This window comes from Ptychodera flava, chromosome 8 (assembly GCF_041260155.1).
Source record: "Ptychodera flava strain L36383 chromosome 8, AS_Pfla_20210202, whole genome shotgun sequence".
NCBI lineage: Eukaryota > Metazoa > Hemichordata > Enteropneusta > Ptychoderidae > Ptychodera > Ptychodera flava.
Window position 1 is genome coordinate 12,882,967 of NC_091935.1, and position 12,937 is coordinate 12,895,903.

The following is a 12,937-nucleotide window of genomic DNA, read 5'->3' on the forward strand; positions in this document are numbered from 1 at the left end:
TAACAACAACGAAACTCACGATCGCAATTTTGCCGTCAACTAATGAAAACGGCACTTCCCCGCGTTCAATCGTGACAGAAACGTGCATTAAAATAACTGGAATTTTTTTTATGGACACATGTCTGAAGTTAGGTGTAATTCGGCCTTGGCGCCCTAACCTACAGGTCCAGAGTGAAGTTCCCTGATTAGTTGAACTCGGAAATAAACTGCGGAGAGACTGGGACAAAGTCACGCAGTATTAACGACCTTTTTTCCGGAGAAGAGATCTGTAGGTGTCAGAGAGCGCAAACTCACAACTGAGTACTTGCAATATTACTTGTAAATTACCACACCGGACACATTGAAATATTGTCTTTATATTAGCAGTCATTGACGGAAAGGCATAACTTCCAAGATAGTTCGCAGATTAGCATCTGCACTCTTTATGTTTTTAACCTTGATTACAATTGTAAATGTCACGGACAATACCATCGACTGTTTACATTCCTACTCCATCGAGCTGGTCGCGTCTGGCGCGCTTCGCGGAAAAATCAACAGTGCCCTCGCCGTTTTCTTCGGGAAAAGTCAGCGTGTTTTATTCAGCGGCGCCAGGGCCAGGTTGAGCGGTTGCGATCGATCGACCGCTACAAAACTTTTTTCTGTACTTCAAGACAAAGGCCTACAATAAGCTCCAAAACCATAGCACTGACGTAACGTCACGATGTCTGACGAGAGAGAACCTTTGCTGTCCGTTGAATTGCAATGTGGAAGGAGCGGACGACTTTCGCACGAGGAGTTTGCGGACGGGTGAGTGCATGTTCACATACAGTCGCTTCACATGGGGAAAGCCGCTGTAAAGACTCTTTAAAAGAGAAAGATTTCTTGTGCATACAGCGGCCTTCGCCGTTTATCGAATCACAAGCGACTGAATTCACCTTGGACTTGGAACTGGACGTAACTTTCAAAAGTGATTTACGCGGCGCAATTTATGCCTGTACTTCGCCAAGGTATATTGAGGTATTTACCATAGATCCTGGAGCGCGACTCCAACAATGCCCTTTTCCAGTTTGCGGTTTCCGTCCGATCCCAACATCGGGCTGAGCATGAAAGCGCAAGGAAGCAAGATGTTCATGGATGTATCAGATAAACTTGACATTCATGGTCTATTGAGTTTGTTCATCATATTGATTTAGTAATGTTGACTTTTTTAATAGTTGATAAATGATCTACATTAATTCCAGAAGCAATTGAATCAAGGTCTGACGTTCGCATGTCAGTAACCAAAAAGGTCTTTGGTACGTCCATGCCAAAAGCTACCCGGTGTGTCGATTGACGCCCCCGGCCCCTATCTGTTTCAATGATTTTTTTAGGGTCGGTCCTTTTCTTCTAGAAGTTCTGAAACTTTACCAGTCATTTTTAGAAACTAAGAATGATGTGATTAAATCATAAATGTATACATCATTACGAAGAAGGGATTCCTGGTTGTTCAAAATTACCGCCGTGATCAGTTAGTTTTGACTTCGCATTTAATTTTGCCCTGCTGCAGTTCCATAGCTCACAACTTTCCTCAGCTGATTGTGTGTGGTGACCTTTCTCTACCACTCAAAAATCGCCATGGCAGAGTTGTAGGCTACCGAACTGCACTGCAGCAAGATTTTGCCATCATGTGAATGAGGAGGGCAACTTGCAAGAAGCCCGTGAAAAAAGGTCCAAATGATGTTTTTTATTTATTATTTCCCCTGTAGGTATTCAAGTATACAGAGTTGTCCAAATCTTTCTGCACAGAATTGGTGAGTTTATCACGCGCATGAATATGATTATATATGTACATGGAGATTATATATGTACATGATATGTACATATTCACAAATTTTTCTCGAGAGCTATTAAAAGCAAGAAGTGAAAAACATTCATTGTCATTCCAAGAACTGGAAGGGGTGCAGGGGATGGGGACTGTCCCCAACTCATGAACCCACCACAAAATTTATGTTCAAATTCACAGGAAATGGAAGGTATAAAATGCAGTATAATTAGTATAATTCTTGTTATCTTCCCCACCACGATTTGAAATTGAAAAAGACTGTACACTGCGAGAGCCTTGTCGTAGAGCCTTGTTGGAGTGTCTAATAGGCTGTCTAAACAAACAAAAGCAAGTTTGCCATTCACAGGCCCGCATATCAACTCTCAGCTATTGACACACCTTGTGTCAACCGTTGACAGTGTCAACAGACACTCCTAGTACAAAAAGAACATGGTGCACACATTGGCTGTGACTTTGATGAACATGTCAATGCACTAGATACTCATCATGCTCATTCTGTTGAAATGTCTATTTCCTGAAGTAAATTTTAACATGGAGCTACCAAACGATGAAACTGAGGAATACTCAGAGACCATTCTGAAACAATTGTTTTATAAAAAGATTTTGGGCTAATTTTCTTCCGCTTGGCAAAAAACAAACACATAAAGTCAAAACATACAATATATCTTTGAATCATATATTTACAGTTCTGTTAATAGCGGAGCTTACCAATGCGACATTGGATACACTCATGTAAGTATACTGCAAATGTATTTTTGCTTTGAGAATGTATAAATGTTGGTACGGATAAAATTTACCAGACAGCTTTATCTGTAGTGATGTCCACAATATCTTATTTCATGCACTGATCGTTAGCACAATTAGTCTGAACACAACTACCTTCTCAGAGTTTGTTTCCATGGTAACTGGATCAGAGGAGGAGCAGAACAAGATGTTAATCTAAATATTTTTATACTTTTGATTTACAAAAGACATGATATAGGGGTACAGAGAGATAGATAAATGAAATGCAGAGACTGTGGTATGTTGATTCATTGTTATTTGGTTGTACCATAGTCCGTGGAAGTGTGGAGGTCGTAGGGAAGATTTTTAAGAATATTTTACCTCCATGCGTAGACCCTGGAGAAAAACTCAGGGTCTATGGTTGTACCTTCTTTCATTACACCAGACTTTACACCTGGTAATCAAGTGCTAAGTACTTCCTAATACTGTGTCATTATAGGATTAGTTCAAAGCTCTCAGATAACAGTTTGCTAATACTTTATATCAATACATCTGCAAAAGTTCACACCTTCTGCAATGTACTTCAATTATGGGGTTCACATCTAGGCCCAGGGCCGGCCAGAACTAATCCGGCAGAATGTGAGAAGATAAGCTAATCTTTTGTCCGCGTTCACATTGCGTTCAACGCTGTCCTAGCCTAGATCATTTGGTAGCGTCTGCAACTGTCCACAACCGAGCCTGCAGCCGGATTTACTGCAGGTCTGCTGCCCATAATCTGGCTAAGTTCTTCGTAAAACATACAGGTCTTTCTTCCCCGACCGCTTGTCCTATTATTATCAGAAACTTTTTTGAATTCGGACTTCAAATGTTTCATCTTACGTTTGCATTGATCTGGGCTACGATCAAACCCATGCTCTGACAAACGCTGTGAGATGATATTGTAGGCGATTCGATCCCTTGACGTGCCGTCCATCAGATTTTTCACCATATCTTCGTTCCAAATGCCTAAAAGACACTTGATTTCTTCCGTAGCCCAGTTGACTCCTCGGACTCGCCATGTCTAAAATGATACTGAATCGTCGAATAGGTCAAAGACTACACTGCATGTCAACTACAGAGGGCATCAACTGGGACCTGAGTCGGACAAAACGCGTTCACATACACTGTTTACTGCTCGGCCGGAGACCTGGGTCGGCCACAAACCACCCCTCTCGACTAGGACAGAAATTGTCCGGACAGTGGCGGCCAGAACCGTTGCGCCTGTTTTTTTGGTCGGCCACGAACCTGGCTAGGACAAGGGCCGAGTCTTTTTGGCTAATGTGAACGGCCCTAATGCCTCCACACATCCACAGTGGGGAACGGTCTTTTACCAAAGGATATTCACATACTTTTTTCATCCTGTGCATGGTAACTTACTTGATTCATGCATAGAGGTGAAAAAAAACACACATTACTACCTCCATGGTTGATTTGCAATTCCTCGACGACAATTGAAGCACTGTGAATGACGCCTTCGCTTTCAGAGATAGGAATGGATCTTCTATCTCCTTGCTTCTCTGCAATGAATTTGTTCCACAAGTATTTTATCTGACAGCCTTATTTTATCATGAAGAGGAAGTATAGCATTTTTACCAACAAAAATCTGTGAGCACAAAATGTTTATCTGATTGATTATGGCAGTTAACGCATTTTAATAATCTCTCCTGCATTGAGGTGTTTCATTGTCTAGTATTACTGTTCTTGATTTTCTGCTGATAGAATGAAGACATCAGTGAAGATCCATCATGTCTGACCAATGCCAAAATATCTGACAAGAAGCAGAGTAGTATCGTCACAATGTGGGTGAAACCAGCTTTGAACTAATACATTGATATTCTGTCGAATATGCAGAAAGAAAATGAAAGAAACATGTCCTTTCCTAGGATATGAAAATTATGTACAATTCACAATGAGCAACATTAGAATCTGTGATAAGATGATGGTCTAACAGTGTTACTAGTTTTTCATAAACGTGAGTTGCTTATGGAAAAAAAAATATGGCTGATTTGAGAAAATGAAAATGCTGTAAAATCCTACCTAAATCCATACTTGAGAAATGCAGTGATTTGTATTCATGTCTTGAGAAAGTCCTTGAAACTTCACAATGTCCACTTTATTTTAAAAATGAATGATTTCAAAATAAACGGCAAAGTCTAAATCATATGCGTGTAGGACTACCATCAAAGCTGTGATGACATGACGTATAAAAAAACATTGAACTACAGCATGTACATAAACAGCAAGGCACAACTCATTTTCTCTCATTTGAATTCACTCCATGTACAGCTTTTCTGTTTGGAACACTATGATGGGCAGTTCCTTGCTCTGCATTCCGTGGGCTCTCGGAGAAGCTGGCTTTGTCCTGGGTATAGCTTTGCTTGTCGTCATGGCCTTCATCTGCTGCTACACGGCATACAGAATAGTCAGATCAGTGGATGGTGTTGGTGAGTGAATTTTAAGGTCATAGGTCAACATAGTGTACGGGTATAGCTGACCAAATCTAATTCTTTGCATTTGCTTTAACAGGAGTTACATGACCTTGGGCGCATAATGGGCATTGCTGATGACGTAGCCATTTGCATACATAGGGCGGGAGTTTTTGAATTCTTATAGCATTGCTTTAACCATATGATAAATTTGAATAATCATGATGGGCACTTTTGTGACATATGCAAAGAGGGGTCAAATGATGGTACAGGGAAAACATTTTGAAATACTAGTACATGCATTCTCTGACAAAAAATGGAACATTTTTTCAGTTTATTTTTGACTCAAGTTTAGTCACTACATATTCACAGACATCATATGCAAGATTCAATGATGAACGCCTGAAACATTGCAAAATATTGGGATTCTGGGACCAAACACGGCATGTCTGATCAGTAGCGTGGCTTTTTTACATTTGCATAGATTTATGGTAACTCGGCTTTTATAGGGGAAGTTCCTGTTTGAAATTGTTCAGTAACAGCAATCTGTACTTGTCAAACTATTTATCATGCAATCATCTCAAAACCAAAGAACAAAGCGGCGAATGAGAACATCATTAAAATCGTAAAGTAATCAATAATTTTCATGTATAATTTTGAATACGTGTTTATCAAATCTTTTGCAATGTATAAAGGTTATATTCTTCCAATAATATTTTTCATTGTCATTTACTATGAACTACTTCAATACATGCATTAAATTACCTAAATATAATACCTAAAACCTAAATATGTAATTTATGAACATCATTTCACATTAACTGCACAAATCACTTTAGGTTTAATACTATCTTCAGAGAAAGAACTCCAAGTCATTGTTTGCTTTCTTGTTATGTTTTTTTCCTTTTCAGTCAAGACAAGTGATGCAGTATGGGAGTTTTCAGACGTCTGTCACTACTACTTTGGAAGATTAGGATTGTATGTCAGTATTATATTCTCAGTCTCAGCTTTGCTGGGGGCAGCCATGGCTTACTGGGTCCTAATGTCAAATTTCCTGTATCACACTGTCAAATTTGCATATGGTGAGTATAAGTTGGTAAAATACATGGTCCATTATTTGAATGTGGCACTAAAACAATAAAGCTATCAGTAATGTGTAATTAGACTAGTGTTTTGAAACATACTGATATCGCAGTCCTACATTTGAAATACTATTTCAAAGGATTATAAGTGGAAATCTACGGTCAGACCCATGACATATGATTGTTTCGCACACAAGAAAACAACATGAGTTGCAGTATATTTCATTATCAGGAATTTTTGAAGACAAGTGTTCCACTGAAAACTGACACTCTTTGTGTACACTACCTCATACAAGGTCAACAGTCTACCATTCATTTGTAAGATATTGACAAAAAGAATTTCAGTTTTAGAATTAGGAAATGAGCTTGTTGTGATGTAATCAAATTTTTGTTTTGTAGAAAAAGAAAATCATTTGAGTGTGTCACCTGTTGTGAATGTAACAGATGGTGTTGAATGTCCAAGCCTGTCCAATCAAAATTCTGGGAGTATACCAATGTCATATGTCAACCAATCATTGTATAGGGTTTCAGCATACTCAGGTATGTATGAGATGAATTGCAGAAAATAAAAATTATGTCAGAGTCAGTTTATGATGTGACTGTGCCAATAAATCTGTGTTGACAATATCTGAGCATTTCCTAGATTGGAACGATAGATAACCATAGTGTTTATAATAAATAAAGATATATTGATTTATCTGGGAATATGCCTATTGATGGGTAGAGATTTGCTTTTTAACAATATCGACATACTGGCAACCAGTGATTTGGATTGTGGAGTGTTTCATTTTGTCTAAGATAACTTTTAAAGCCATTGGCATCTTAACTACTTCTCATTCTGATCAAATGCCAGATGTAAATGCAGTACTGAAGATGTGAAATTTAATGATTTTGAATTCTTTTTGATGTGCCCCACTGTCTGTGTTTCATCATGGGTTCATATCCCGCGATCTATCCCAACTTTTTCAGGCTGCTTAAGAGTGCCCTCATCAGTGTTAATGTTTTTTTCTGCAGCACTTGTTTTTGCATTTCTTTTGAAACAGCGCCCTCCTAAAATGATATTCACTTTACACCACGTCTTTTGTTTTTTACATATTTTTACTCTCCAGATCCAGCTGAAAGCAACTCAACAGGTTATCACAGCATTTTCCTTGAAGTATGGCAGCAAAACTTTACAGTTCCACTATCTCTAGCAGTCCTCTTGTTTCCACTCATCAACTTTAAATCACCAACATTCTTCACAAAATTTAATTCCCTCGGTAAGATGTCTTGTCCTACTGAAATCACTGATGTATGATTTTCTTTATTTGCGCATTACACAGTGAAAATGCACAAAAACATGGAATTGGTGTTTTAACATTTCTTCAAAGAAAGTTTTATTGTGAATATTCTACATGTTTTAAATATTGATTATTTTAGGTCTCAAATAAATTATATAAAGAAAGTCTTCTTATTTTATTTTTTGACATTCTTTTTGATTAAAAGTTCAGTCACACACATTATTTACAGGTTTCCTGTTGGCGCATGAGTCTGTAGCCAAGCTTGTCTAAGAAATTCCAGAAGACTGTACTTGACAATGCTAGCAAACTTGGTAGATTTTTTTAATTCTTACATTTCTCCATAGGAACGATATCAGTCATGTATATCCTGGTGTTTGTAACGGTCAAGGCGATTGGCTGGGGCCTGCACATTGACTTTGACTCAGCTAGCCCACTCACATCAGTTCCACGTAAGTCCTCAGACAAATCTGCAATCTTGCAAATCCCAAAGTTTACATGAAGCAGTGTTATACTCATGTCCATTATCATTGAGCACAAGCTATGGTATTATACCATACATGTAACAACATTCTTTCCATTCTGCCACGAAGACTTGAATAAGACAGCCATTGGTGTTTTTTTTCATTCTGTGATTTCCTTCAGAGTCAAATACCCTGTCATCTTTGTTTGGGATTTCAAAAAAAAATTGTTTTAGACAGGCACTTGCAAGAGTATTTTGCATGCTAGAGATACGGAACCACCTGTCACACATCAGTTATCTAGTAATAATTTGCTTATCATATGTGTACCCTTCATTCAGACATTTGAATGAAATGCTTCCAAGCCACTCTATACATGTACATCTCGTGTCTGTTTTGGGGGATAAAGGATATTTCAGAACTGATCTTGTAATCTTGATAATAACAATCCTTTCTGTCGTCCGCAGTGACAAATCTGACATTTCCAGCGCTGACCGGTCTACTGTCTCTGAGTTATTTCTTGCACAATGGTATTCTGTCAATCATGCACAACCAAAAACATCCAGAAAATAATGTAAGTACTCCATTATTAAAATTTGTCTCTTTCATTTGTTTGACTGGGATTTTCTGATGTGTAACTTACAGAGTAAAAGTACAGTAAAGTTTTGACAGTGGTAAATATTGGAGAGATCACACACAAACCTGTTGTTTATGAGGCACAGTCGTGTATTTGAAATTGTCAAAAACAATAGATATTCATTTTTGGTAAAATGCAGATGACTTACATTTTGCAATACCATAGTACCCTGATATGTGGAAAAAGTAAAATGTAAAGATATTTGTTATAAAAATACTGTATTCACTACCAGAATGTTTGATGACATATTAGCCGACTTTCACGGAAAGGTGCTGTCATATGAATTGATTGTCTTCTCTTTAAAAATTTTAAGATGGTCATTTTATGACTACGAGGGAGAGCATTGAAACAAAAACATTACGCAGAATTTTGTTAAGTGTTTGTAAATGTTTTCTTGTATTTTCCAGGGACGTGATTTGTGTATATCCTATGGTCTGGTTGCTTTGACATACATGTGGATTGGTGTTGCATTTTACAGTACTTTTCCACTTCAAAAGGACTGCATTGAGTCAGTAAGTGGTACATCTCGACATACACATGTCTTTGAACAAATATGGCAACCCATTTTTCCACAAGTTTATGTATTTTCTTTGGGATAATTTCAGCTGTTGCTTTTTCGGATATATAAAATTATGTTAAAGGCAACATGTGATGATTTAATGAGCACAGGCTTTCAAAAATATTGATAAAGATTTCAACAGTGGTCTGTATAATTTGCATGATCATTGTTACAGCATCAGAAAATACTTTGCTGTATTTTGAATTTCTGTCAGCAAATGCTAATGAGAAATTTGACTCTGACAATGTCATCATATCTTCCCTAGACTTTTCAAAAATCACATTTTTTAAAATTCCATACTTTACTGAATTTGAATTCTATTTCTGCTTTCCAGAATCTGTTGGACAACTTTCCCAGTGCTGACATCATGGCCATCATAGCCAGGCTTCTGTTGCTGTTCCAGTTAGTGACCATCTACCCACTGCTGTTGTACATCATGAGAGTGCAGCTAATGAATGCTATGTTTGGCAAGTCATGGCCAGGGTATGTTGAAGACAATTTCTGATGGATATCTGTTTTCCCTAGTATTTATTATTATGACCTCTCTATATAACTGCCAATGTTTATCGTCATATATTTACATCTAGAGTAATGGATAAAAACCTAGTTTCAATCTTTGATACAGCATATCAAACAGCCCAACCGAATACTTCACTTTCCATCATTCAAAGATGTCTGTATGCTCAAAGTCCAAATCTGAATCTTGACTTTTAATTTTTTATGTTGACAGGTTAAAGTACATCATAGTATTGAATCTCGCAATCGTCTGTTTGTGTGTACTGTGCGCCGTATTCTTTCCTCAAATTGGAACCATCATCAGGTAAGTGTATGAATAAATATGCATTTCTTTCATCTCTTAGGCTAATCAAATTTCAATCATTTAGGATAATTAATCTTTGTTTTACAATCTGAATGTTTTGAATGTGTTGGTTGTGCTCATTACATCTCCAAAGTATGAGAAATTCACATAAACTCATTGCAACTGCCAAGTGGTAAGTGCAAGTTTAATTTTGATTTTTCAAATTAAACACCCATGCTCAGAAAATAGGTTGAACCTAGGATTTGAGTAGACCATGTTACAAACAAAACCATGTGCACATGCACATAGAAATACTGTATTTCCATATGCGTTTGAACATAGGGGTTGTTTGTATATGTGATATTTTGGACATACTGAATCTGTAGAACACGTACTGTGCATCATTTGTATTCCAGAGTAGAACCTTTCATGGACATTAAACAATTGACATAAAATAAAATGGAATTGATGAAAGATACTTTGTTCTGCATGTCTATTAATATTTGACATACTTCAAATGAATATAGTCTTCCCCAGGACCTCTTTAGCATCCAAATAACTTGAGTAAAAATACACAAATTGGTAAAAAGAATTTAAGGGCAAGCAACTATTACCAAAAAGTGGAATCAACAAAAGCGTATACTGAAGTAGACTGAAAGATCTGGCACGTGAGGACACTCCCTCGCTCCGCGGGAAGGTAGAGCGCCCTCTAGCGACGACCTTTCAGTCTAATTCTACAGTGAACTGTCATGACAGTAAGGATGAAAGTACAAATGAGTAAGCCACACACCACAGGACTTTACTTTCTCCCTGATGTAGATGCTTTGAAAACATTCAATTTAGGAGAAGGTCAAACACTCTCTGACAAAGCATTAAAGGTGACTGAATTATCGAATTTAAAACATTTGGAAGATGTATCAAGCTTTGCTTCGGAAAGATATAAAGTGTTTGTTTACCAAGTGTGGTATTGTGGATCATTGTCAGTGTTGGTACAGTAATATCTGAACTTGTAAACTGAAACTTTCAAGGGGAACAAGGATGAAAAATGCATGCCTACCATGTGCTATTCTCTAAACAAACACACACACAGTACATATGGCTTGGTACATATTGTGTACAGTACCAGTAATATAATAATATGGATCCATTGATGTCCATCATCTGGCTGTCTGTATGTCTCTGTACTGTAGGGAAGTAACAACTGACTGGCTCCTAAGGTTGGAATTTTGTCCCTCTTTCAGTTTCACATACTGGGCATATTTATCATATGGAGTGACATAGTGTGTATCTCAACATTTAAAGTTTATTTTTGTCGTATTTTTTTTGTTTTCCTGTAGATTTTCTGGCGCATTCTCAGGGTTAGCCTACATTTTCACTTTGCCGTGTCTGGTTTACATGGTTTACTCTTGGAGATCAGGAACCCTAACCTGGAAAATTGTTTTTATCCACACATTCATCATTGCCTTTGGTGTGGCGAATTTTATCGGACAGTTTGTCATTTTAAAACTTTGATTGAGTGAAATGCATGCCGACATTTTCAGGAAGAGATAGGAAGTCACTGCAGTTTTTTGCAAACTTTTTAATCCCATATGTTGGGCCACTGTAATAGAGGTCACTGCCAAAACATGTTAGCTTTAGAGGATGTGTGTCTATCTTGAAATAATGGTAGCATGGTATCAAAAAAGCCATAATTTTGTGAACTTTTCTGTTTCTTATGAGGCGCTGTCAGTGTCTCTGTCATGACAAGACAGAATTGCTAAAAAATTCGTTTTGCCTTCTATGGTGGCATGCTGTTCGCAGTGCTCCATTATTGGCCTAAAAAAATTCAAATGAAGTGCCCTCTCTCTTCATTGGCTGTTGTTAATCCTTATACACATTTGATATTGCTGGCAGTACAACAGTGATAATTCCTGTGACAAGTATTCAGGTGATGTGCTCAGATCTGAAAAAAAGATCCGTGTAACTTTTATCCAAGATATGGACTACTTTACCTCTTGGCCCAGTTTTATTATCATGTATATTTAAATGTCATAATAATATTTCTATAGCTGAAGTTGTTCACTTCAAATTACAAATATCACAAAATCAATTTCAAAGTGCCAACTTCTTTCACTGATTGCCTCTCTTGAAAATATCCAATTAATTTTAAATCATGGATTCAAATTTTATCGTTAAATCAGCAAGTCTTTGTGGTGAGAGTTGACAATTCAGTGTAGGGTTTATCTTTTTAAGATTTACAAGTTAAGATTTTTTTAAAGTTTTTGAAAATGGGATGAGAATTAACTAAGGAGTGTAAGAAGTAGGGGTAGTTTGGGAAAACAGTATTGTGTGAAAAAAGTGCTTGAGAATTTACTTAAATATTTTGATTTTACTTAGAGTTTAATGGAAGAATGGAAGTCTTTTGAAACTTTTAGCTGTCAATTATTGTACTACCCTGTACCTCTTGTTTTAATTGTGGCAGTTGAATTATGAGAATTGGGACCCTGTTCCCGTCTGTCAGATGGTATGAAGACTCTAGATTTCATGCCTTCACTGAAATAGCACTTTTATGCTTGCAATAGCTTATCAGAGTTAACTGGAATCAAATTCCAGAACAGAATATCCGATCAACTAACATTTACAATTTTTTAAAGTCAACTTCATTCTGTAATCACAAAATTTCAGGTAACAGGGATTTTGATGATGAAAATTGTGTAAGGTTCTTTCAAGCACATGTGATTTAATATCTTCGAGATTTTTTTATTCTTCAGTCTGTTGACTTAGGTTTATGTTGAAATGACACCAATGCGGTAAATTCTTTCCAAGAATGTCTTTCAACAAAATTTTTATCACTGATTATCTTGAATAATTTTTAGCTTTAATAACGTGTAGATTTTAGAAAGAATATAGAAATCAGGTGTGATATCAATCGTCTGTCTTTTTTTTCTGTACGGTGAACAGTAGTTTTAACATTAGTGTATAGTAATTATCTTGAATAAAGTGGTTAATGAACTTATAGGTATGTCTCATCTTGTTGTAGTTTTCACAACAGATTCTCTGGAATTAGTAACTTTTGTACACTTAGTTCTTTCCATAGAGGTTGTCTTTAACCTTGTCTTTGATACTTTTCTTCCATATTGGTAAAGTGACACCA

General features: G+C 37.0%; 1 protein-coding gene across 1 annotated transcript; it reads left to right on the forward strand.

Moving 5' to 3' along the window:
- The first annotated feature begins 2,492 nt into the window (after positions 1 to 2,492).
- Positions 2,493 to 12,635, forward strand: LOC139138535 (sodium-coupled neutral amino acid transporter 9 homolog). The gene is made up of 11 exons (XM_070706948.1): positions 2,493 to 2,533; positions 4,283 to 4,362; positions 4,850 to 5,007; positions 5,901 to 6,071; positions 7,181 to 7,330; positions 7,696 to 7,800; positions 8,277 to 8,383; positions 8,854 to 8,958; positions 9,340 to 9,488; positions 9,736 to 9,825; positions 11,142 to 12,635. Exons 3-11 carry the CDS (start codon positions 4,869 to 4,871, stop codon positions 11,314 to 11,316), a joined length of 1,191 nt encoding a protein of 396 aa, XP_070563049.1. The 5' UTR covers positions 2,493 to 2,533; positions 4,283 to 4,362; positions 4,850 to 4,868; the 3' UTR covers positions 11,317 to 12,635.
- Positions 12,636 to 12,937: the final 302 nt, after the last annotated feature.